At 56.0% G+C, this 23545-nt stretch overlaps 11 protein-coding genes across 11 annotated transcripts; 6 read left to right on the forward strand and 5 right to left on the reverse strand.

The window, feature by feature from the left end:
• Positions 1-288: 288 nt before the first annotated feature.
• F5Z01DRAFT_670325 (small GTPase) lies at positions 289-999 on the forward strand (the record flags this gene model as incomplete). The annotated part of the gene is made up of 3 exons (XM_046264545.1): positions 289-591; positions 644-876; positions 936-999. 3 exons carry the CDS (start codon positions 289-291, stop codon positions 997-999), a joined length of 600 nt encoding a protein of 199 aa, XP_046122536.1.
• A 433-nt stretch (positions 1000-1432) lies between these two features.
• F5Z01DRAFT_205810 (uncharacterized protein) lies at positions 1433-2805 on the reverse strand. The gene is made up of 2 exons (XM_046258127.1): positions 1944-2805; positions 1433-1887 (listed from the first exon to the last, which is right to left on the reverse strand). The coding sequence occupies exons 1-2, from the start codon at positions 2702-2704 to the stop codon at positions 1671-1673; spliced, it is 978 nt and encodes a 325-aa protein (XP_046122537.1). The 5' UTR covers positions 2705-2805; the 3' UTR covers positions 1433-1670.
• A 414-nt stretch (positions 2806-3219) lies between these two features.
• On the reverse strand, positions 3220-4544 carry F5Z01DRAFT_205782 (U3-containing 90S pre-ribosomal complex subunit-domain containing protein). The gene is made up of 4 exons (XM_046258126.1): positions 4193-4544; positions 3915-4138; positions 3756-3861; positions 3220-3698 (listed from the first exon to the last, which is right to left on the reverse strand). Exons 1-4 carry the CDS (start codon positions 4422-4424, stop codon positions 3517-3519), a joined length of 744 nt encoding a protein of 247 aa, XP_046122538.1. The 5' UTR covers positions 4425-4544; the 3' UTR covers positions 3220-3516.
• Positions 4545-4721: 177 nt separating this feature from the next.
• On the reverse strand, positions 4722-5551 carry F5Z01DRAFT_632689 (SH3 domain-containing protein; the record flags this gene model as incomplete). The annotated part of the gene is made up of 2 exons (XM_046261875.1): positions 4722-5444; positions 5492-5551. The coding sequence occupies 2 exons, from the start codon at positions 5549-5551 to the stop codon at positions 4722-4724; spliced, it is 783 nt and encodes a 260-aa protein (XP_046122539.1).
• Positions 5552-5614: 63 nt separating this feature from the next.
• F5Z01DRAFT_690006 (MmgE/PrpD family-domain-containing protein) lies at positions 5615-7639 on the reverse strand (the record flags this gene model as incomplete). The annotated part of the gene is made up of 2 exons (XM_046266102.1): positions 5615-7266; positions 7361-7639. 2 exons carry the CDS (start codon positions 7637-7639, stop codon positions 5872-5874), a joined length of 1674 nt encoding a protein of 557 aa, XP_046122540.1. The 3' UTR covers positions 5615-5871.
• A 347-nt stretch (positions 7640-7986) lies between these two features.
• On the forward strand, positions 7987-9092 carry F5Z01DRAFT_205420 (Asp/Glu/hydantoin racemase). Its single transcript, XM_046258125.1, has one exon. The coding sequence runs from the start codon at positions 8335-8337 to the stop codon at positions 9034-9036; it is 702 nt and encodes a 233-aa protein (XP_046122541.1). The 5' UTR covers positions 7987-8334; the 3' UTR covers positions 9037-9092.
• Positions 9093-10118: 1026 nt separating this feature from the next.
• On the forward strand, positions 10119-12282 carry F5Z01DRAFT_670331 (putative cryptochrome; the record flags this gene model as incomplete). Its single annotated transcript, XM_046264546.1, has 2 exons — positions 10119-10624; positions 10671-12282. 2 exons carry the CDS (start codon positions 10119-10121, stop codon positions 12280-12282), a joined length of 2118 nt encoding a protein of 705 aa, XP_046122542.1.
• Positions 12283-13041: 759 nt separating this feature from the next.
• Positions 13042-14888, forward strand: F5Z01DRAFT_670332 (Phytoene synthase; the record flags this gene model as incomplete). The annotated part of the gene is made up of 3 exons (XM_046264547.1): positions 13042-13064; positions 13126-14052; positions 14099-14888. 3 exons carry the CDS (start codon positions 13042-13044, stop codon positions 14886-14888), a joined length of 1740 nt encoding a protein of 579 aa, XP_046122543.1.
• An 817-nt stretch (positions 14889-15705) lies between these two features.
• F5Z01DRAFT_643754 (phytoene desaturase) lies at positions 15706-17490 on the forward strand. Its single transcript, XM_046262734.1, has one exon. It carries the CDS (start codon positions 15759-15761, stop codon positions 17466-17468), a length of 1710 nt encoding a protein of 569 aa, XP_046122544.1. The 5' UTR covers positions 15706-15758; the 3' UTR covers positions 17469-17490.
• Positions 17491-17509: 19 nt separating this feature from the next.
• F5Z01DRAFT_206261 (uncharacterized protein) lies at positions 17510-18013 on the reverse strand. Its single transcript, XM_046258128.1, has 2 exons — positions 17770-18013; positions 17510-17721 (listed from the first exon to the last, which is right to left on the reverse strand). Exons 1-2 carry the CDS (start codon positions 17930-17932, stop codon positions 17552-17554), a joined length of 333 nt encoding a protein of 110 aa, XP_046122545.1. The 5' UTR covers positions 17933-18013; the 3' UTR covers positions 17510-17551.
• Positions 18014-18522: 509 nt separating this feature from the next.
• On the forward strand, positions 18523-20907 carry F5Z01DRAFT_643757 (uncharacterized protein). The gene is made up of 2 exons (XM_046262735.1): positions 18523-18866; positions 18913-20907. Exons 1-2 carry the CDS (start codon positions 18824-18826, stop codon positions 20790-20792), a joined length of 1923 nt encoding a protein of 640 aa, XP_046122546.1. The 5' UTR covers positions 18523-18823; the 3' UTR covers positions 20793-20907.
• The last annotated feature ends 2638 nt before the right edge of the window (positions 20908-23545 follow it).

A 23545-nucleotide genomic window follows, 5' to 3' on the forward strand; every position in this document is an offset into this window, starting at 1 on the left:
GCAGGCCAGCAGCCTCTAGCCAGCCTTTCCAGCCTCCGTCACGAAGCCAGAGATCCCCCTGCTTGGCCCGATACCACTCCAGTCCTGACCGCAACTCGCCTTATCATTGCAAGGCTTCTGGCTCTCCTTTTTTGCATCACATCCAAAACCTCATCGCCCGTCGAACACCACGTTGACAGATCCCCCACCGATCGCTTCACCGTCCCTTCGCGCACCGGCGAACTCCCGCCGCACTTCTTCGATCCACCACTGCGACCCTCAAGCTACACAACCACCTCCACCACCACCATGGCTCAGCCAGGCGTCCAATCCCTCAAGTGCGTCGTCACAGGCGACGGCGCGGTCGGCAAGACATGTCTGCTCATTTCGTACACGACCAACGCCTTCCCCGGCGAATATATTCCTACAGTCTTTGACAACTACTCGGCGAGCGTAATGGTGGACGGCAAGCCCATCAGCCTGGGTCTCTGGGATACCGCTGGTCAGGAGGACTACGACCGTCTGCGCCCTCTGTCCTATCCCCAGACCGACGTCTTCCTCATCTGCTTCTCGATCGTCAGCCCGCCGTCGTTCGATAACGTCAAGGCCAAGGTGGGACAATTTGTGCCTCGTGGGGGTTGGCATGCCGGCTAACTGTGGACAGTGGTTTCCAGAAATCGATCACCACGCGCCCAACATTCCCATCATTCTCGTCGGGACCAAGCTCGATCTGCGAGAAGAGGCCGCTACGCTCGAGTCTCTTCGCCAGAAGCGCATGGAGCCCGTCTCGTACGAGCAGGCGCTTGCTTGTGCCAAGGAGATTAAGGCGTACAAGTACCTCGAGTGCTCCGCCCTGACACAGAGGAACCTCAAGAGCGTGTTCGACGAAGCCATCCGGTATGTCAGGATCTACCTCTCCATGTTACACGAATGCTGACACCAGGCCCCCTACCTAGCGCCGTTCTGAATCCCCGCCCGCAGGCGACGCAAAAGCAGAAGAAGAAGTGCACCATTTTGTAGATCTGTTCCTGGCAGCATTTGGACACGAGACGTAAGACATGTACCGACATACACGAAGCGCATAAATACCCTAGACGACAATCCCTCGAAACAACAGGTGCTTCTTTTCCAGACACTGTTTGCGCGAGCGAGCTTTTGGAGGGAGGGGCGACGAGGATAGGTTGGGAGGAGGGACTGTTGATAATCTGCTGGCATTTACCTGTTTTACACTCTTTATTTGGTGGTCGCAAGTTGCACATGGGTTTGCTGCTTCGCTGGCGTCTAGGTAATGGAATTTTGCGTTTTGAAGAGCGTTTTGAGGTTGTTGATGTGATCACTTGAGACTATGTCGAGACCGGAGTGGTCTGGCCGTGCTGGCGCTGGCGGAGGAACATATCCGATTCGAGCAATGAGCAAGCAATGCCCAGTCGGCGTTGTCAACATCCAGAGCTCCCAGGCACGGCTTTGAGGGTTACTGTATAGACTACCGATGGCCTGATACCAAGATCTCATGAGTAACATGCATTGGTCGTGGCGTCTATCATCAATGGCAAGACATGACTATAAACAGAAATGAATTTGGCCTTTTGTATTCTCATCGCGAAATCAAGAAACGCCGTACAAGTCTATTATAGCATGCTACAGGCCAGCCAAAGATATATCCAACACAATTGGGTGCGCAACCTTTCGCCTCACTTCCTCCAGGTCATCTGGCCTCTGCGGCTGGGGTGTATCCCATCGTCCGCCTCCGGCTTCTGCTTCTTCTCCTCCGGCTTAGTAGTGCCATTGGCCTTGTTCGTCTTGGCAGTCTGCTCCTTTTCGATCCTCTTGGCCCTGTTTTCGTCCAGTTTGACGTTCTTCTCGTCAATCTTGTTCTTGCGGTTCTGGCCCTTACCGCCACCTCCAGCGCTGCGGGTACGTTAGCATTGGGGTTCTGGTCTGACATGCCGGCAAAGCCCACTTACGTCAATTCCACGTTGATCTGCCTGGGAGCGCTCTTGCCATCGTCGAACATGGAGTGGTGGAACTTGTCGAGGCACGTCCTCATGTGCGCTCCGGAACCGAATTCTACAAAGGCGATGCCTCGGCACGGCTTGTCGTCGCCCTTGTTCTTCAAGCAGCGCACTGCTACAGGGCTCAGGGAGGAGAAATGAGCCGATATCGAAGCGGCGGTGGCGGAGAAGGGAAGATTGCCCACAAAGACAATGTGTCGGTCAGCTTTCGATGCAGTGCTGGCGTCAAGGTCAATGGCATCCTTGCCAGCAGCAGCAGCAGCAGCAGCTTTGGCCTCGTCTCCATTGGTAGCGGTCGTCTCGCCGTTGGCAGCGCCAGCTTCCTTCTTCGACTTGTTTTCCGCCTTCTTTTCCTTTTTAGCCTTCTTGGCCGCCTTCTTCTCGGCCTTGGCCTTGGCCTTGTCCGTGTCTTCGACTACGGCCTCGGTCGCGACAACCTTCTCGTTGGCTTGCTCGTCTTCGGCTTCGTCATCTTGTTCCGGGAGGTCCTGCAAGTCCTTGCGCTTCTCTTTCCTCTCCTTGCGGCTCTCGGAGCCCTTCTTGGACTTTTTGTCCTTCTTGTCCTTCTTGTCCTTCTTGCTCTTCTTCACCGTTCCGTCCACAGCAGAGTCGTCTTCCGCTGTGCGCTTGCGCTTCTTCGCGGGAACGTCGACTCCCTCCACGGGAGAGTTCTCGTCAATCTCCTTGGCCTCGTTCGCACGCTTGGTCCTCATTTTGGCGGGCGTTGTTGGTCAAGTAAGGTGAGGTTTGGTGGGATGCAGATACCAAGCGAGAACGTCAGTCACTTTTTTTTTTTTGGTTTGTCTCGGCAGAGTTTGCCCAAAATTGGAGTCGCAGCATTGGTGGTCCCTGAAAAGGCCCCACTAATATCCACTATCATGCGGGGGAGGGGCCAGACAACGAAATCCAGTCTCTTGCGATTACTTTCATGAAGTTTACCTAAGTCAAAGTAGTTCTCAGCTTCGATCATTAGGGATATTTAACACCAGCAGCACGTTCGTCCCTTTGGGTTATGTTACTTCATCTCCGGAAGCCACTTCCTCTTCTACTTGGCGCGCAAGGTCCACGTCGTCTGTGAACTACTTCGAATGCTACATTGTCTATTTAGACGGTACTCTAATCCAGACGTACGTGAGCCCGAATATGCTAGATACATCGCATCAACAGACTGATTTGGTCCCATGCCAGACATTTCATGATGTCCAATGAAGGCGCTAGGTTCGCGAGACTCCAAATTAAAGCACGAACGTGAAGAAGGAGTACAAAACCACGTCGTCGAAGCCACCATAACCCACCTCAGCTTGCATCACAATCGAAGCTGCCACAAGTTGTCAATGGCATGAACCAAAACCATTGATGTATTTTAGTAGGGCAGTCTGCTGCAAGCTAAGAAGCCTGTAGACGACGGGCTTTTCTCGCTTCGTTCACCAGCACCCGCCTCACGCACTGACAGCGCACTTGTGCGCATACAGGGCACCCAGTGCTCTTGAAGTCTTGGCTTTCATCACTGACTTTGGGTATTGATCTAAAAGAAGAGTAAATCGACCGGCTTTTCCTCCGCACCATATCTGCTCTTGATCTGGTCCTTTGTCAAGAAACGCGCCAGTGGCATCATCGTATCCTTCATATCAATGACGCCACGCTTCTTCTGATCAATGTGCGATGCATCAACAATGATACGTTGCAGATTCTCCAGAGACAGGGCACCTATCCACGAATTAGCGTTGCCGCCGAGACAGCTTTAAACAATTGAGGCCGACGGACCGTTGTCAATGAGATCGGCCAACCGCGCTGGTGTGCCAACTCCGATACCCGTCTTCTTGTTCTTCAGGAAATTCACCTGCTCCTCAATCTTGATGTGTTTGGCAAACTGCGGAATGTGAGCCACCTTTCCGTCGTCTCGACAATCAGTACTTCACTCACCAGCTTCGCCACCAAATTGTCCTTGCCCTGGAACTTCTTCACAGCACGGGTTAGATCTGCCGCCCTCAGGCCGGCCCCTGCCACGATGAGAGTATGAGGAAGACCTTTCTTCCTTTGCGGCCTGCTCAAGTTGTCGGGCTTGTCTGTGAATTGCTCCATGAACACGGGCAGGTTATCTGCGACACGATCCTTCTCAAAGGAACTGGTGTCTTTGATGCATCCAGCTGACAGATATCAGTTTATGTGGACATCGTAGAGTCATGTAAATGAGTACAAACCTGGTAGGGTAAGATCAGAGATCTCGACGGGGCTCAAATCGCTTCCGAAACGTGTGAGTTTTTGAGCGAGGTAGTCCGCCAACAACTGGTTGTCCATTTTCGCGAAGAGCGTGTTCACGCCCAGCTCTGTGTTGTAGAGATCATCGTGAGCCGAAGCATTGGCCTTCTTCTTTTTCTTCGCTTTTTGAGAAGAAGGGCCGTCCTCGGCCGATCTTTTCTTGGGGTTGGACATTCTCGTGGTGATGAATTAGAAGGCGAGGTTGACCTTGACGCCAACAAAAGTCCAACTTTTTTTTCTCAGATGTACAGTACGCCGGGTTTGGCATTGCACACTGTGCGAAACGCGCGGGACCCGGCGGGGAGACCAGTGCACGAGACATGGGCGGATTTCAGCATGGGAGGCAGATTTCGGCTCGAGTCTATTCAATGTTCAGTGTATTAGACAAGTAAAAGTGAACCAAGAACCCATATCATGTCATCAATAGCACAGCTACTAATTCAATTCTCCAAACGCCAAGACCCAAGTGATTTAAAAGATGGAGTTGACAATGTTTCCTCCTATCGTCGCACCAGCACCAAAGATCGCCGCGTTCCCCAGCTTCTTGCCAAACTTCTTTCCATACTGCTGCGCCTTGTTCGGCTCACCATTCTCATCGTGCGACGGCTGGCCGCCCTCTGCGACCGCCATGGGTGGCACATGCGAGTTGTATGGGTTCTGCTGGGCGGGAGGGCCACCGGCGTACTGCGGCTGTGTTGGATAGCCGTGCTGTGGCACAGGCTGCTTCTCCGAGTGGTCGACGAGGACGTAGTTGCGGGGGAAGATGCCCTCACGACCAGTGCGCGTGTTCTGGCCCATCCACCAGTCCTGGTTCATGTACTCGTGCACGACGATCTTGTCGTCCTTCTCAAAGGACACGTCGCGAGCGTCGGAGGCATCGTAGCGGTAGAGCGCACGGGCGTAGGCGACAATGGGCTTGGCGTTGTTGCGAGTGGGGAGACTGGGAGCTGGTGTCTGATCGTACGACGGCGGCGCAGGCGAAGGCGACTTTTCGTTGAGGTGCAGGGAGGCCAGCGACGGGGTGGGAATGTTGTTGCTGGTATTGTTGCTTGGTGCTGGGGAGGCACTGGTCGCGCCCTTGTTGGTCGTCGTTCGGAGAGGCCCTGACAGTGGTGATTCTTGCGGGAGTGAGGAATGTATCGAGTCGTAGACGGACTCGTCGATGACGCCCTTTTCGAGCAAGGTCTCGAGCTCCTATTGATGGTCAGCTACAAAGCCCACGAATGCGGAGGCGCTCTTACATTCTTGATATTACGGAGCGACCGGTTGGCCTCCATGATAGTCTGGCGATCGGCAGCCATTTTCGCAGTGATTCGAGGCAGCGACTTCAAGTGGGAAATGATGGATCAAGGCCAGGTAGAGGATGACCACGGGCGACGAAAGATGAATGTCGGTCGAGGGGGGAGCATTGGGGCAGTGAGCTTATACAGTTCGTACTAACTGCGACCCTTGGCTGCTGCGGCTGCCCCACTGAATCCCGAAGACCGTCCACGCGTTCTCTCGGCAGCCGCCCAGGTCCAGATCCTCGGCGCCCGTCTCGGCGTGCATGCTACGTACGTACGTACAATGATTTGGTGTACGAAATGACATATTGAAGCGCTGTATTATTCTATAGTCCAATCTACTGAACAAACTTGCTGTCCTTGACAACGTACAAGTCAACGTACTCATCCACGGTCATGTTGTCGAGCTTGCCAGAGTCCTGGCTGAGCTTGACCAACTCGTCGACGCGCGACTCGCTCAAGTGAGGCTTGAGGTGGCGCTTGTACTTCTCCAGAATGACAGGCTTGGCCTCGTCGCGACGCAGGCGGTGGCCCAGAGGCGCCTCGACAGCGACCTCATCCAGGATGGTGCCGTCGTTGAGCTCCACGGTGAGCGCGTTGGAGATGGTGCGCAGCTCGGGGTTGTGGTAGTCCTGGGTGTACTGGGGATCCTCGACGCAGGCAATCTTCTGGCGCAGAGACTCGACCAGGGGCGAGGTGGCGGCCTCACCACCGTCAGTGTAGTCAGTGGCCTCGAGGCGGCCAAAGACCAGCATGGTGGCGCACATGTACTGGATGCAGTGGTCGCGGTCGGCAAAGTTGTCCATGGGCTTGAACTGCTTGTCGATGATGCGGATGCAGGCCTCGTGCGTGCGGCAGGTGATGGCCTTGATGTCCGCGGCCGACTTGCCCATGGCCTTGAGCTGGTGGTGGATGCGCTCGGAAGCCTCGACGGCGGTCTGCGAGTGGAACTCGGCAGGGTAGGAGACCTTGAAGAGGACGTTCTCCATCACGTAGCTGCCGTAGGGGCGCTGGAACTCAAACTTCTTGCCCTTGAACAGGACGTCGTAGAAACCCCAGACGGGGGCGGACAGGACGGTGGGGACACCGCCCTCGCCCTTGAGGACCTTGAGAGCCAGACCGACGGCACGCTGGCAAGCATCACCAGCAGCCCATGACTTGCGGGACATGGTGTTGGGGGTGTGGCGGTAGGTACGCAGAGACTGGCCGTCAACCCAGGCCTGGCTGACAGCGTCGGCGATGCCCTGCTCGCTGAGGCCGAGCATCTTGGCGACGACGGCTGTGGAGGCGACCTTGACCAGGACAACGTGGTCGAGACCGACCTTGTTGTAGGAGTTGAGCAGGGCCAAGCAGCCCTGGATCTCATGGGCCTTGATCATGGCCTCGAGGACATCCTTGACGGTGAAGACCTTGCCGTTGGCGAGGTTGCCGCCAGCCTTGTTGGTGCGGTTGATCCAGTCCGCCACGGCGAGGATGGCACCCAGGTTGTCCGAGGGGTGACCCCACTCGGCAGCCAGCCAGCAGTCGTTGAAGTCGAGCCATCGGATCATGGCGCCAATGTTGAAGGCACCATTGACGGGGTCGAGCTCAAAGTCAGTGCCGGGCACCTTTGTGCCGTTGGGGACCTTGGTGCCGGGGACAATGGGTCCAAGCAGCTTGCTGCATTCCTTGAACCTCAGGCCCTCAAGACCGCAGCCGATTGTGTCGAGGAGGATCCATCGCGCAGTGTCGTACTGAAGTTGAGCAGTCAGTCGTGGCTCTAGATGGTCTTTTTCGCGGCAACGCGGGGTAACGGGGGTGATGAGGCCTGGGGAATTAGGGACTTACAGCGAGGTCCGAGTCAATTGGCTTGTTGGCGACGTAGTCGGCAATGTCCTTGATCTCGGGATCGTACTCTCGTGGGCCAGACATGACGGGCGCACCAGATGCTCTCGCGGCAGAGGTGGAAAAGTTGCTGTGGGAGGAGGGGAGAGTCGAGCGAGGTGCAAGGCCGAAGGATGCCGAAGCACTCGAGCGAGCGACAGCGCTGGCCAGAGGGGCGGTGGTGAGGCGGGCACTTCGCAATTGCTTGCTGACGGTTCGCACGCTACGATTGACGGCAGACATGTTCAACGGCGTCCAGTCTCTCTGCGTGCAGGAGAGGAGATGTTGAAGGATGGTCAATGGACTGACTGGCTGGATGGGCAAGGTTGGGGAAGGAGAGGAAAGTTATGGTCTTGAACAACTCGGCATTTTTTCGTCGGCTCAAAAAGGCATTGGGATCGTAGCCTCGCTCAGGTCCAGCGCCAGAGCCATTGCCAGGGTATGATTTGCCGCTGCATGCCGCAGGCTATCCTCGGTTAGAATTTGGGTCCGGCTGCCCTGGAGGCTGGAGGCTGGAGGAGGTGGAATCCACTTGTGAAGCCCGGGCCAGTCCACTGAGTCCAGCCTCCATGTCGCCGACCCCATCCCGGTCCCCAGCCTGCTGTTGGTGCTGTAATACGGGCGAGGAAGTAATAGTAGGCGGGGAAATACGCAAGGCGATATGATGCTTTTTATCATGGCAAACCTAATAAGGATACAGCAATTGGACGTCAAGCGAGCACAGGAGCGGGACATGGAGTTCCTGGGGCGTCCGTATGTCAGTTACTAAGCCCTCGGACGCACTCTGCTTTGAGTCCAGCCAGTGTCCGACTCCTCCGGCCTTGACAGGGTACTAGCCATTTCTATGTTTCTGCCATGGAACTTGACAGCCTGACGCACCGCGATACTCACAATTCTTGTCACTCCAGCCATCACGCGACTGGCACGACTCGCTCCCCATGAAGACGCTAGGGTTGCTGGGCGGCATGAGCTGGGAGTCCACCACCACGTACTACCAGGAAATCAATCGGCGCGTCCGGCATGTCAAAGGCGGCCTTCACTCCGCTCGTTGCATAATATTCTCTTTTGATTTTGAAGACATCGCCAACCTCCAACGCGATGGCAAGTGGGCGGAGGCGGGCTTGCTTCTGAATGATGCGGCGACCAAGCTGAGGCTGGCAGGGGCGGATGCCATTGTACTCTGTACCAACACCATGCATTTCGTGTCCCACGGGATAGAGGAATCGTCACAGCTTCCGCTTCTCCACATCGTCGACTCGACCGCTGAGCAGATCCTGGCGTCCGGCTACCAATCAGTCGGTCTGCTGGGGACGCGCTTCACGATGGAGAAGGAGTTCTACAAAGGACGCCTGACTCAGAAATACGGATTGCGCGTGCTCATTCCAAACGAGGCAGACAGAGACACGGTGCATTCGATCATCTACGACGAGCTCTGCAACGGCATCGTTAAGGAGCAGTCGAGACAGGCATATCAGAAGATCATAGGCGAGCTGGCAGAGGCGGGTGCAGACTGTCTTCTTTTCGGCTGCACTGAGATTGGCTTGCTCGTTCGTGGCTCGGAGGCTGGGCTCCCTGTGTTTGATACCGCGAAGATCCACGCGACGGCGGCTGCAGACTGGGCAATGGCGGACGAGGCTTGATCAATGCCAGCTTTGCATGTCGCCGTATGTTGGTGCTTCGGTATGAGACATAAGCTTGCTGCGCAGAAGACATCGGATTGCTGGTGAATGGTGATCGCTTTTTGCAGGGCGGTTAATTAGCTGAGCCGCGAAGAGAGAAAACACCGACTCTACGCTGCGTCATTGTCTTTTCCCGCTGGACCCTTCCTTCTTGTGCATCATCCCCAATCGGGTAAGGTGTGGTTCGCGCTCGACAGCCTAGTCCTTTTTGAGATGGTTCGATCCCGAGGGTAACGCGTAGGGGTCTCGACATCGTCATCCATTCCCTCCAGTCCTCCCTCCATCCGCGCTTCACGCAACCTCCAGCAACTGAATCTGCCTGCCACTTGGGACACTAACGTTAGCTGCCATGCTTCCACTGCCCTCCAGTTCCTCTTCCCACCTAAAAGGCCGTCATCGAGGCCCTAAAATGCACCTGTCATCCTGCTGAGAGCTCTGTGCTGCAATCCGATCCGCCCTCATCGTGGAAGGATAGCCGCAGTCCATCATGGGAGTTCGAAAGGCGAGCTCTAGACACGCAGAGGAAAATGACCGGCTTCACGCAGGAATAAGGCTGCCGGGGTAATATCACATCTCACACAGAGTAAGCCCGAACCAATGTCAAGCCTTTTCCTAGCCACATCTGTCTTGAAACGCGAGCATCCGCGTGCGACACCGGCCCTCTCGATTTGCACCCTTGGCTCAAAGTCGCCCAGATCGCGCATCGTCCCTGGCCATCTCGGGCACTCATTCATTACTGGGTCAAGTCCATGTATCATCGTCGACCAGTTCGCCTCACCCTAGCCCAAGGCTGTCTTTCATCGGGTCACTCCTTGCCTGCTGTCTCGCAGTGCATTTTCTTGATGCGTTCCTCCCACAGTCACTCGCTGCTTGATCTCTTCTGCCTTTTATCGGTTTACTTCAGCTACTGTCCGCTATCAAACACCATTCTGCAATAGAGTCCATGGTCCGCTTCGCTTCGACAAAATAATACCCCCGATAGTATAACTGCTGTTGCAAAAGCGCATAGCCAAGTACCACGCGATTCGCGCTACGTCCGGGCCATGGCTGGCAGCAAGCTTCTCGTCTACCTACTGCGACGCGACCTCAGAGTATCCGATAATCCAATTTTCCACCACCTGGCAACCACGAAAGACCATGGCTTCACGCACGTCTTGCCAATCTACGTCTTTCCCCACCATCAGATCGAAATTGGCGGGTTGCTGAAGGACGGAGAGCAGTCACCCTATCCCCAGGCTTTAAGTCAGGTAGCTGGCTTCTGGCGATGCGGTCCGCACCGAGCCAAGTTCGTTGCTGAATCTGTGTGGGACGTCAAGAAGACTCTGGAGAGCCTGGGAAGCACGCTAGTCATCCGCGCAGGGAAAACGGCCGATGTCCTCGACAATATCATCAAAAGTTTTGGAGAGCAGGGCCAGCAGGTCAGCGATGTATGGATGACTGCCGAGAAGTCATTTGAGGAATTAAGAGAAGAGGAGGAAGTGGACGCCGTGTGTAAAAAGAACGGGACAGGCTTCAAGCTGTGGGCTGACGAGAAGTACTTTGTGGACGAGTCAGTATTGCCTCTGCTTCATCACACCCATGCTAACATCTTCCAGTCGCGACACTGGTCTGGAGAAACCGTCAGATCTGCCAGATGTATTCACGTCGTATCGGAAGAACCAGGAGCCTTTACGCGAGCGGCCTCGACCTGTGCTACCGCTGCCAGAAAAGGGAGTCCTGCCAGGCGTGCCGGAATCAATACCACCACAACCACATCCGTTTGTCGAAGCAACCAGATTGGACGACCTCGAACAGCGCTTACTGTCACCACTCACCACCATGCTTCCTGAGCCGCCCGCGTATCCAGAGGGGGCCGAGTCCGCACATCCTCTAAAAGGGGGCGAGACCAACGCCCATGACCGTCTGCGCTATCTCATCACATCCGGGGGCATGACTTCGTACAAGGAGACTCGCAATGGCCTTGTCGGCGTAGAGTTTAGTACCAAATTGTCCGCGTATCTAGCACTCGGGTGCATATCTGCCCGGCAAGTGCACAAGGAGCTGAAGGATCTGGAAGATGGCACCAACCCCGACTACGCGTCCGCAAATGGCTATGGCGAGGGCGAGAACGAAGGTACCAAGGGCGTGCGCTTCGAGTTGCTCTGGCGCGATTATATGCGCCTCTGTACGCGCAAGTTTGGCTCTCGCCTGTTTCGACTGTCTGGCTTTCGACAAGACGAGTCGTATAACAAGAAGTGGAAGACTCCCCGAAAGGACGCAGCCCACCAGGACCAGTCGCCAGCGCCGGAGGAGGTCAATCGAGTGCTTCAACGTTTTCTCGAGGGCACTACAGGCCAGGGTCTGATCGATGCCTCGCAGCGCGAGTTGTTCCACACTGGCTACACGTCGAACCGGGCGCGCCAGAATGTCGCCAGCTTCCTTGCTAAGCACATGAGCATAGACTGGCGCTATGGCGCCGAGTGGTACGAGATGCACCTGGTCGACTATGATGTGTCATCCAACTGGTCGAACTGGCAGTACGTCGCAGGTGTTGGCAATGATCCTCGCGGCGATGCGCGCATCTTCAATCCAGTCAAGCAAGCCTTTGACTATGATAAAGAAGGCGTGTACGTGAAGACGTGGGTGCCCGAGGTTCGGGACCTGGAGAGCTTGGAGAACATCTTCCAGCCCTGCACCGCGAAGCAGGCCGACCTGGAGAGGATTGGACTCGCCGAGCACAAGATGGTGACGGATCCGATCAAGAGGATTGACTTTACTCTCGACCGCAAGCCCAAGGGACCTCGAAAGTCATTTCCCAGGAAACGTGGACAAGGTCGAGGCGGTCGAGGCGGTGGGAGTAATGGTCAGGGGTCCGATGGGTCGAACTCAGGAGGCAGCGGCGGGAACGCCAAGGTCCAACAGAACGGCAGGCCTGGGGGCAATAATGGCAATGGTCATCAGCAGGGGGCGTTCCGCGGTCGAGGACAACGATTTCAATACAACACCCACACGCCTAACGGAGGCTACACCCATCCGCCAAACCACAATGGCTACGGGGGGCACATGTACCCGCAACAGCAGCCGCAGTATCCCGATGTTTGGTATGGGAACGGGTTCAACGACAACAGCAATATGAGAGGGCGAGGATCCAATGGCTACCGAGGGCGAGGCGGGTGGCGCGGCAACGCAGCTTACAACCAACCTCGTGGTTATGACTATGGAGGCTAGGAACAGCCTGCTTATTATCCCCAACAGCAGCACATGGGACCTATGGTGTAGGAACAGTCTGGAGCTAGATAATTTCGATCTAGAATTACAATTCACCATCTGAATCGGCATCTTTATCATTACACGATTATGAGGCTTCAAGTTCAAGATCGTCAAGAGTGAATCGTGTAAGACTCGGGACCATGTATGTACGAATAGATCATGGCTTGGCGCCAGATGTGAGCATCGACATGGACGCCTCTTGTCCGCCGACGATGAGCATCACCAGTAGTCTATTAATGAATTGTTCTGCCCGATCCCCTCATGCTCGCGCGCAGCTGCAATCACGTGTGAACATTCAACTTACGTACCAGGGATACGGATGGTAGCGTCATAGACTTTTCCACACGCCCCTCTTCCCGGTTCTCACGCCTTACAGCTGGCGGGGCGGCTACATCGGAAAGTCAATGATGGAATGGAGATTCTCCCTTGTCGATTGTCATACCAAGCCAGCCTTTTCGCACGCCCCTAGCATCGTCGCCCTCTCGCGCCTGGGGGCTCGACTCGATGCGCGCTATTGGATGCCGAGTGCGAAGGTACATGTACCAAGCCTTTTTTCTTGCTGATGGAATGGTGATTCAATGGATTTCAATGTCTCTCATCCGCTGCCGGCCTTTGCGTCTTAACATTCATGCTTCGCCTGGCAGGTTTGTCCTTGAACCTTGACGAAAGCACAGTACCTCCCCGACAGATAGCACGGGACGATTGCCATCCATCACCATGGGTCTCGACTATGCACTTGTGTAGGTCCACCGCGCGTCTGAGCTGCTGTTGTTGCGTTGAACCTCACTAATGAGCAGAAAGGCATGTGAAGTTCACAATCCCCCTCGCGGGCTTCCTCACTGTCACCGCGAAACCCTTCCTCACCAGTCTCGATCTGGTGCGCATCGCCTTCCTCGTTGTCGTGGCCGTGACGGCGACGATCCCATGGGACAGCTATCTCATCCGCACCGGCGTGTGGACATATCCTCCTGACGGCGTCTTGGGATGGTCCCTCTTTGACATCCCCGTGGAGGAGCTGTTCTTCTTCGTCGTGCAGACGTACATCACCTCGCTCATGTACATCCTCTGCAACAAGCCCGTCTTGCTGGCCCAGTACCTTGACACGCCCAGCACGAGGAAAGCCTGGGTCCAGAGGGCGAAGACGGCCGGCCAGATTGCGCTGGTGGCCGCGACAGCATTTGGGGGCTACCTCATCAAGCAGAATGGTGCCGGGACATACACAGGATTGATCCTCACCTGGGCTTGCCCGTTCTTGCTGATCACCTGGAGCATGACAGGCGAGATTCTGCTCACGCTGCCATGGACAAGCACCCTACTCCCGATCCTCGCGCCGACCTTTTACCTCTGGGTGGTGGACGAGCTGTCTCTCAGCCAGGGCATCTGGACCATTGAGGACAAGACCAAGCTGCAGAGCCAGCTTTTCGGCCAGCTGGATCTGGAGGAGGCGCTGTTCTTCCTGATCAGCAACACCTTGGTCGCCTTTGGCATTGCCGCCTTTGACAAGGCTGTCGCGGTGTGCGACGCGTTCCCCAACAAATTCCCCCAGCCGTCGGACACGTTGCCGATCATGTCGTTGCTGGAGGCGCGCGTTTTGCCCGCCTCGCAATACGACATGAAGCGCATCACGGGCATCAAGGAGGCGGTCGAGCGCCTGAGGAAGAAGAGCCGCAGCTTCTACCTGGCAAGCTCTGTCTTCCCAGGTCGTATCCGCATGGACCTGACTCTACTGTACGTCGCTCGTCTGAGTCAATTGACTTGTACTGACTGTTGACAGATACTCGTACTGCCGCCTTGCCGACGACCTCATCGACAATGCAGAGTCCCCCAAAGAAGCGCTCGACTGGATCTCCAAGCTCAAGGGTCACCTCGACTCGGTCTACTGCGCCCCCAAGGCGGCCAACGCCCAGGACTTTGTGCGCGCCAACTTCCCACCGTCGGCCCACTCTGCGCTGGAGCTGCTGCCCTCTCACATTGTCTCGGCCGAGCCATTGTACGCTCTGCTTGAAGGTTTCCGAACGGACGTCGAGTTCACAGCAGAGAGGGAGAGTCCCATCCGGGAAGAGAGCGACCTGCAGCTCTACGCCGCCCGCGTCGCCAGCACGATCGGCGAGATGTGCCTGGACATTGTCTTTCACCACACGGGCCACAAGGACAACCGACCTTTGCTGTACACCGCGGCCAAAGAGATGGGCATTGCGCTTCAGTACGTCAACATTGCGCGCGACGTGGCCGTCGATGCTGCCATGGGACGCGTCTACCTGCCCCAGACCTGGCTAGAGGAGGAGGGCCTCACGGCAGCCGACGTGCTCGCGCAACCGTCCGGTCCCAAGGTCGAGCGCATGCGCAAGAGGCTGCTGGGCAAGGCCTTTGAGAGGTACAGGTCGTCGCGGGGCTCGATGGACTTGATCCCCGGCGAGGCCAAGGGGCCCATGGTCGTGGCGGTGGAGAGCTACATGGAGATTGGCCGCGTGCTCGCTGAGGGCGGGCTGAGGGTAGAAGGCAAGGCCACTGTGCCAGCGTGGAGGAGGATTGGAGTTGTCTGGAAGACGCTGGTCAAGGCGTGAGGTGAAGCGGTCACGACAGATGCACACGAGCAGGTCAAAGCATGTTACTGGCGCATGGGCGAGCAAAGATTACTCTTTACTTCTTCTGGGTAGAATCGTATAGTTTTTTCCTGATTGCCTACATTTGACAGTGCTCACAAGTATTTTGCTGGCAGCTCCGTCCTGCCTGGACATGCTTATCGATAGCGTCTGCCAGCCCCTCATCCAAGTTCAGCTCCAAATTGACAGCAACAGCTGAAGTTGGAGATTGCACACTCCATGACGATCACCAAAACCACTATGCGCGCACGATATCGCGCGACAAGCTTTATTCGGCTCTAAAAATTGTCCGCGACTTGAGTCTCGTCGCGTCGGACATGCCAAGATGTGCGATATCCGTGCCAGCCAGGCACGAAGCTGGCCTGCCCTGACGCTAAGGGGGGGCGTGTGCTTAGCCGATTCTCCAAATGGCGGAAAGTCATATCGTCATAGATGCGATTGACAAACATTCTCCATGCTACGCGCTCCGAATGCGATGCGATGGGCTGCTCTAGAGGGGCAGGACGGCGCATCTCGCCAGGCGGTCTTCCAGCGGGACGCGACTGGAGCTCGATTGCGAAGAAGAATAGGTGAATAGTGCATCCGTCATGGATCATACTGCCGCTCGTGCAATCCGAGTTCTCGACCACGTTTGACATGTGCCTCTGACAGCTCTGTGCTCTCTCCCTTACCTTACATACTCTCGGTCGCCCGTCTCGTGGTCTTCTTCATTTTTTTTACTCTGGCAATCATTTTTGATCACCTCACACCAAGAAGTCTCGACACAATGAGTGAGAAGCCAAAGTCAGCCGTCATCGTCGGTAAGTCGAGTTGATCGCTCTTTAGAAGCACATGCTCACTCTCTCCACAGGCGCCGGAGCTGGAGGTGTTGCCCTAGCTGCACGTTTGGCCAAAGCTGGGCTTCGTGTCACCGTCGTGGAGAAGAACTCGTTCACGGGCGGTCGTTGCTCTCTCATCCACCATGAAGGCTACCGCTTCGATCAGGGTCCCTCCCTGTTCCTCCTCCCTCAGCTCTTCCGCGACACCTTTGCCGATCTCGACACAACCATGCCCGAGGCCGGTGTGGACCTCCTGCGCTGCGAGACAAACTACAATGTCTGGTTCCACGATGGCGAGCGCTTCCAGCTCTCGTCCGACGTGGCCGCCATGCGCCGCGAGATTGAGCGCTGGGAAGGTCCCGAGGGCTTCGAGCGCTGGGTGAGCTGGTTGCAAGAGGGCCACCGCCACTACGAGATCTCAGTGCGCGAGGTGCTCAAGAAGAACTTTATGAACATCTACGATATGGTGAGGCCGAGCTTCCTGGCCAAGATCCTGGACATGCACCCCTTTGAGAGCATCTGGACACGCGCGGGCCGCTACTTTTACACCGAGCGCTTACGACGCGTCTTCACATTCGCGACCATGTACATGGGCATGAGCCCGTTCGATGCGCCTGCAACGTACTCTCTGCTGCAATACACCGAGTTCGCGGAGGGTATCTGGTACCCCAAGGGTGGTTTCCACCAGGTGGTGGATGCGCTGGTCAAGATTGGCGAGAAGATGGGGGTCCAGTACCGCCTCGACACGCCCGTGTCGCGGGTTCTGACGTCGCCCGACGGCAAGCGGTCGACCGGCGTCCTCCTCGAGGGCGGCGAGGAGCTCTCGGCCGACGTTGTCATCCTGAACGCCGACCTCGTCTACTCGTACAGCAACCTCCTCCCCCGTTCGCCGAGCATCGAGCGCCACAGCCGCAGCCTCCAGAAGAAGGACGCCTCATGCAGCTCCATCTCCTTCTACTGGAGCATGAGCCGCAAGATTCCCGAGCTGTCCACCCACAACATCTTCCTAGCGGAGGAGTACCAAGAGTCGTTTGACTCCATCTTTGAAAAGCACGGTCTGCCCAACGAGCCCAGCTTCTACGTCAACGTGCCGAGCCGCGTTGACCCGTCGGCTGCACCTGAGGGCAAGGACTCGATCATTGTGCTCGTGCCCGTCGGTCACTTGACGCGGTCCAAGGGTATCGACTCGGACGACGGTCTTCCCGCGGACGAGCAGCGCTGGGACGGCATTGTCAAGCGTGCCCGTGCCGAGGTGCTATCGATCATTGCGAAGCGCGTCGGCACCACCGCTGTGCAAGACAGCATTGCGCACGAGATTGTCAACACCCCGCTGACGTGGGAGAACAAGTTCAACCTCGACAAGGGCGCCATCCTCGGCCTGAGCCACAACTTCTTCAACGTGCTTTGGTTCCGACCCAAGACCCGTGCGCCCGAGCTGGAGAGGACGTACTTTGTCGGCGCTTCCACACATCCCGGCACCGGTGTGCCGATTGTCCTGGCGGGCGCCAAGATCACGGCCGAGCAGATTCTGGATGACCTGAGGCTGCCCAAGCCGTGGGGCGACGGTGAGATGAGGAAGAAGGGCTTGTCGAGGATCATGGATGCTCCGAGGTACACATGGGCCAAGTTTGGCACCGAGGAGTTCACTGTGTTGGTACTCGTCGGGCTGTTTTTGCTTTTCTTGTCATATTACACTAGCATGCTGGCGTCCTTTTCTCGATAGACATAATATTGACATCTCCACACATTCATTTCAGTGGTCGATTCGTGTTCTCATTATTCTATTCAGACACTGTACGGCATGCCTTAAACGCCATACTTCTTGTCCTTGTCCTCGATGGGGAAGTCGGTGCCCGTGGTGCTCTTGTACTGGTCGCGGATGTAGTCCGAGATGGCCTCATCCTTGGCCTGCTCCGCGGCATTCTCGTTGGACTGCTGGCCTTGGCCGAGCACGTTCTCCTGAACAAAGTCGACGGCTAGACATGTCAACATAAATCGCATTCACTGTCACTGGGGGAGCGTACCCTTGTCGAGACTATCCTCGTTCTTCTCGCCCTTCTCACCACCACCAGCCATGCCGTTGAGCTTGTCCATGAACCCACCAGAGGACTGGCCCTCCTTGTTCTCGGACTGGTTGTTGGAGTCCTTTCCAGAGTCCCCGCCGGTGAACTTGTTGACGAAATCCATTGTTGCTTGTGGTGATCGATTCTGTGGTCTTTTTGCAGATGGGAGGAAAGGAAAGGGACGTGGGTGGGAGGAGGATTAGACCCGTTACTTATACGGTCTAGGCACAGACAAGCAGGCACTGGACATGACGAACAAGCACGCGAGCTCCAAGTATATGCATCTTTCAGCTAGGCTGGGATGTATCTTGATTCGTTTTCACCAATAAGGTAGGACTGGGAACAAACAGGTTAAGGTTCCGAAGGTGGGCGCTGCAGAGGGAGGGACGGATGGTGGGGGAGAGTGACGTCGCGTTGCCGATGGTGGGGTACCACAAGAAGGTGATGATGATCCGCAGCACTGTACGAACGTCTTCGGAAAAGTTTCGAGGTAGCTGACGATAGCAAGTGCCCGTTGCGAGTAGCTCTTTAATACTGATTACCTTTGTTGGCATACTTTTCATGTTTCTCGGTCAACAGTGCCCTCGTGGTGGCTGCAATCTGCGTCAATCGCGGAGGTGACGCGAGCCGCTAGAGGCGGACAGCCCTGCCAGCTCTTGTTATCTGACCTACCTTACGTACCTACTTATTTAGCTTGAATACTCAGAACTTTGTGAAAAATAAAAGGACAACGAGTTTGCAGCACTTCTTTTGCAATTAACGACAAGTTTGTTTCCAGAGTGAACCCTTGGCAAGGCTCAGAATGAGTCTTGTCCGGGACCTCAAAGTGGACCCATGACTGTCTGACCGATTGACTCAGCGCAGGAAAGTCGATTGCGACGACACTATCCACCCTCAAGCTTTTGCGACAACCTACCTTACAAAACCCCTGGCGATCCAAGTCTGCCAGCTTCTGGTCCGATTACAGCCAGTCTTTCTCTACCATTGCCGAGCATACACTGAGGGTATTTTCAGCATGTCGAATCCCAGCGAAGAGCTGCTCAAGAGGCCACTCCATGGTACGGTAGCGCGCCGCATCATCATGCGCATCACTGACGCAATCAGTCTACGATCTGCCACCACAAGTCCTCGAGACGCTTGAGCCAAAGCCTGACGACGAGATTGCAGAGCCACTCGACGACTCGCGACCGCAAAGCCCCAGCCCCAGCGCATCGGCCGAAAACCTAGTCGGCTCACAAAGCTGCTCCCTCTGCGGCCTCACGTTCGCAACGGTCCTTGATCAGCGCGGCCACCAGCGATCCGACCTCCACAACTACAACCTGAAGCAAAAGGTGCGCGGCCAGAAGTCGGTGTCTGAGACAGAGTTTGAGAAGCTTATTGGCAATCTTGACGAATCATTGTCTGGCTCCGACTCGGACGACTCTGAAGAGGACGGCGAAGAGGGCAAACACGAGTCTACTCTGACAGCCCTGCTGAAACGGCAGGCGAAAATAGCAGACAGGGCCGCCGGGGACGGACATGAAGATGGAGCAGTGACGGCAAACCAACCTGGGCGTAGTAAACCACCTCTGCTGTGGTTCAGTTCGCCCTTGCTGCCCAAGAACACGTACTTTGGCATGTACCGCGCGATTCTTACCGGAGATGAACTACGACAGCAGGATGATCTCACCCAGGTCATCAAGAAGAAACAGGTGGAACCAGTTGCGATACCCAGGCCTAACAAGGATGGCACACTGCCCGAGGTGGCATACAAAGGCCCGCACATCTTCCTCTGCATGATAGGTGGCGGTCACTTCGCTGCCATGGTGGTGTCGCTCGCCCCTCGCCCGGTCAAGGGCTCTACTACGATGAACCGTGAAGCCACCGTGCTTGCGCACAAGACGTTTCACAGGTACACGACGAGACGCAAGCAGGGTGGTTCACAGTCGGCAAACGACAACGCCAAGGGAAACGCACATTCGGCCGGTGCGGGGATACGTCGATACAATGAGCAGGCGCTGATCCAGGATGTGCGGGCGTTGCTTGAGGACTGGAAAGGGCTCATTGACACATCCGAGCTGCTGTTCATCCGTGCGACAGGGTCGACCAATCGACGTACATTGTTCGGGCCATATGACGGGCAGGTACTGAAGCACAATGACACACGGCTGCGAGGGTTCCCGTTCAGCACGAGGCGCGCGACGCAGAATGAGCTTATGAGGTCCTTCATCGAGCTGACACGACTCAAGGTCAAGGAGATTAAACCCACGAAGCAAGTCGAGCCATCGGAGAAGGAGACGTCGGCGAGCACAAAGGCGCAGAAACCCTCAAAGCCCAAGCTCAGCGAGGAGGAGGAAACGGCTCTGTTGCATACTTCGCAGATCCAAGCGTTTGTGCGGAGGTCAAAAGTGCCAGCTCTGTTGCTGTACCTCAAGAACAACAATGTCAGCGCTGACTTTGAGCTGCAACCCCCCGAGCAAAATCACCATGCGCCGAGACCTCTACATCTTGCGGCGGCCCAGAACTCACCCGCCATGGTGCTGGGTCTCCTGACCCGTGGCGGGGCAAATCCAGGCCTGGGCAATCGAGAGGGCAAGATGCCCTTTGAGCTCGCTGGCGACAGGGCGACAAGAGATGCCTTCCGCGTGGCTCGGTCCGAGTTGGGCGAAGCAAGTTGGGCGTGGGACGACGCCAAGGTGCCTCCGGCCATGACCAAGGCCGAAGCTGACAGCCGGGACGAGCGTGAGAAGCAGGAAGCCAGCCAGAAGGAAGCAGACCGTCGCAAGGCGGAGGAGGACAAGCTGCGTCGTGAGCCTGAAGCTGCTGACCGCAACGCCGCCAAGGCCAAGGCGAACGCCCTCGCTGCTGGACTGACCAAGACGCCCCAGGAACGTCGCGAGGAGGAGTCTCGGGGTCTGACGCCGGAGATGAGGATGCGTCTTGAGCGTGAGCGAAGGGCCAGAGCGGCAGAGGCGAGGTTGAAGAAGATGCAAGGAGGCACTTGAGCTTTCGAGGCGGAGGTTGTACGTTGTTGCGGCTACCTACATGCCCACGCAGAATAGTGGAATCGAGCAGCTTCATAACAGATGCTCTTGAATCAAATGCTAGAAATTATCAATGTCATGATATAATCTGCTTTTGGACTCCCTGTGTCTGTAGAGACATGTATAGCGTGGCCAAAGGCTGATCGCCATGTCTCCCATATTATCACTAACGATGCAGGTGGCTTTGAAGACCACGCAGGTAGGCCGGTTGTACTTGGCTCCTAGGCAGAAATCATGCCATCCAAAAGAATTGACTCCGAGTCTAATTACTCTACCGAAAGCAACAGTAATTGCCGATTTTCATTATACGGATCATATCCCTACTGTAAGTGCTCCAGTTGTCTTTACACGGGATGGCGCAGGGTAACCTGGGAGAAGACGTCCAAATTGACGACGCTGTGGAGCTAATTGCATTCCAGTCTATCCACGGGCAGCGGCAGTATCCGCGACATGTCCGCGATAGCGCCATGGCCTATACGTCAATGGTTTGAATACGTAGCACATCGCCTTCGAGTCGCCATCTTTTTACAAGCTCACGGTCTTCCCGCCGAGGACTCGCCAACGGTCTGATTGCGAAGGATTCTTGAGTCTCTGGTCTAGGGCTGAGCCTCCTGTCAGGCTCACCACATGGGAGACAACCTTGAGTCATACCCAAGGCCAAAGTTGCTAAAATTGTCACGCGAGTGAACGGGTAATTTCGCCAACGTCGGCGGCGCCAGGCATGGACTGAGATGCCCACGTTGTTTGGTCCGAGACAGCCAAGGGCAGCAGAAGACGGTGGAGCTACGGAAATTATTCTGGAATTGCCTGGCCCTGTCATCGGGGTGACGGGGTCACTCATAGCACCCACCGCCGATCCGGCTTGGAATCCGAGGGTACGAGTACAGTAATTAATAACTGCACGCAGTTGATGAACACCGTCGCCAAGATGGCCAGCTGAATGCAAGTGGTCCGGTAAGGAAAGCAGTAGACACACGCATCGCATTGCGGAGGGAAATTTATTGCCGATGACTGCCATACATGTGCCCGATCCCGAGGGGCATCTGCCGCTGGCCAAGAGACCAAATATGCGGGCTGGATTCAACAGATTCAGGTAGGCGAGCTGGTGTGTCGCGCACCAGAGTGACCCCAGGTCCAATCGCGAGTGAGCAGCCTGTCTCCAGTCGGCGGCTGACCAATTCGGTCACCTGTTGCTGGACCCTTGGGAATGTGCGCGGACGTCGCTCGAGACCCCCAAAATTAAGCCAAGCTGTAATTAGAGGAGCGCAGCAGTGGCATGGGCAGATACCACAGCACGGAAAGTGACGAACTTGAAGAGACTTTTGTGCATTCGCTGAACCGTGACTGCCTCTCACAAAAATATTTCATCCTTGCATTCATCGGTTCCGAGTCTTTGTTGTTGTTGGTGTGTTGACAGACCGGACACTGAAACTCGAGGTTGACAGCCCCTGGCTTGGCGGAAGCCACTCTCCACACCATAACGGTGGCGCTTCGTCTGTCGAGTCAGGTCGAGACATGTTGATCAGATCATCAGCCACAGTTGTGCCAGCATATGAATATCAAGTGGCAATTACCATTACCATCGGGACTACTGCTGAAAGTGGAAGTGATGTCGGTGGCTGTCAAGTGTCAAACCTCAAGGTCATCATAAGCAACTGAGCTATTGGAACTCACCTAAGGAGGACCTTGTCGCCTAATAACCACTACTGCACGGGGAACTGAGGTGACATGACAGGTGACGGGGAAAGACACCGAGACAGACCACCACCAAAAAGCAACGATCCGTGCTTTGGCCGCCTGTTCGTTGGATGCGGCAGCCTGCAGCTCCCGCTAGAGTTAGTGGACGGTCATATGGACCAGGGGTGGATGGCCACCTCCGGTCTGGACTGGGCGGCTGGGCCAGGCATGATGGCATCGACGGTAGTTGTGGATGAAGGAGTAGGTACGCACGGAGAACGGTGCGACTAACATGTCCGTTTACCTATTCTAGGCTATAGCGCTAATAGAGCCCCTGGAATACGTGAATACGCAGACGGAAATACAGTGACCCGATAGAGTGAAAAAGAAGCACAACAGCCCCGGTCGACGATCGGGGCGTTATGTGTCTCACAATGCGGTGATGCAACCGAGAACCGAAGACCATGGACAACGAATGGGACTTGTGTCTGTTTGAACTTTGGAGAATGCTCGACAAGGAAGGGACAGCCCTGCACTAGACAGCCTGAAGAGGCAAGTGGGGGGAGCGTGTCGTTCCTGCAGTAGCGCGCGCTCTGGCTGGTGATTTTCAACTGGCCAGGCAATTCGCCAGTCGACACCCACCACCGTATCAGACATCGACCCTCAACTTGTCGCGTTTCACCATCCACGATGGTCGCCAATTCTTCCACGCTGAGCCGAGCTCTATCATGCGCCGTGTCTTCGATTCCGCATTCAGTCGATAGCTGCTACCGCAAATAGAACACCCGCACGGAAAACACTGGGTCATGTATCAGGGCTCACGGCTTGGAGATGCAGTCAGCGACGATCAGATCTCGGTAGTGCGCCGACTGCGGAGTCCAAGGAAACAGTCCGCACTCTCTCCAAGTTCGAATTCCGACACGGCAATACGCAAGATCAACCAGCTCTGCCATTCTGGGCGTGCGTAGGGTTGCAACGGACGAGCTCTTGGCCAGCGAGCAGCACCTACTCCGTACACATGCCATCTTTGCACCACG

Source organism: Emericellopsis atlantica (assembly GCF_019669845.1).
Source record: "Emericellopsis atlantica unplaced genomic scaffold F5Z01scaffold_2, whole genome shotgun sequence".
Taxonomy (NCBI): domain Eukaryota; kingdom Fungi; phylum Ascomycota; class Sordariomycetes; order Hypocreales; family Bionectriaceae; genus Emericellopsis; species Emericellopsis atlantica.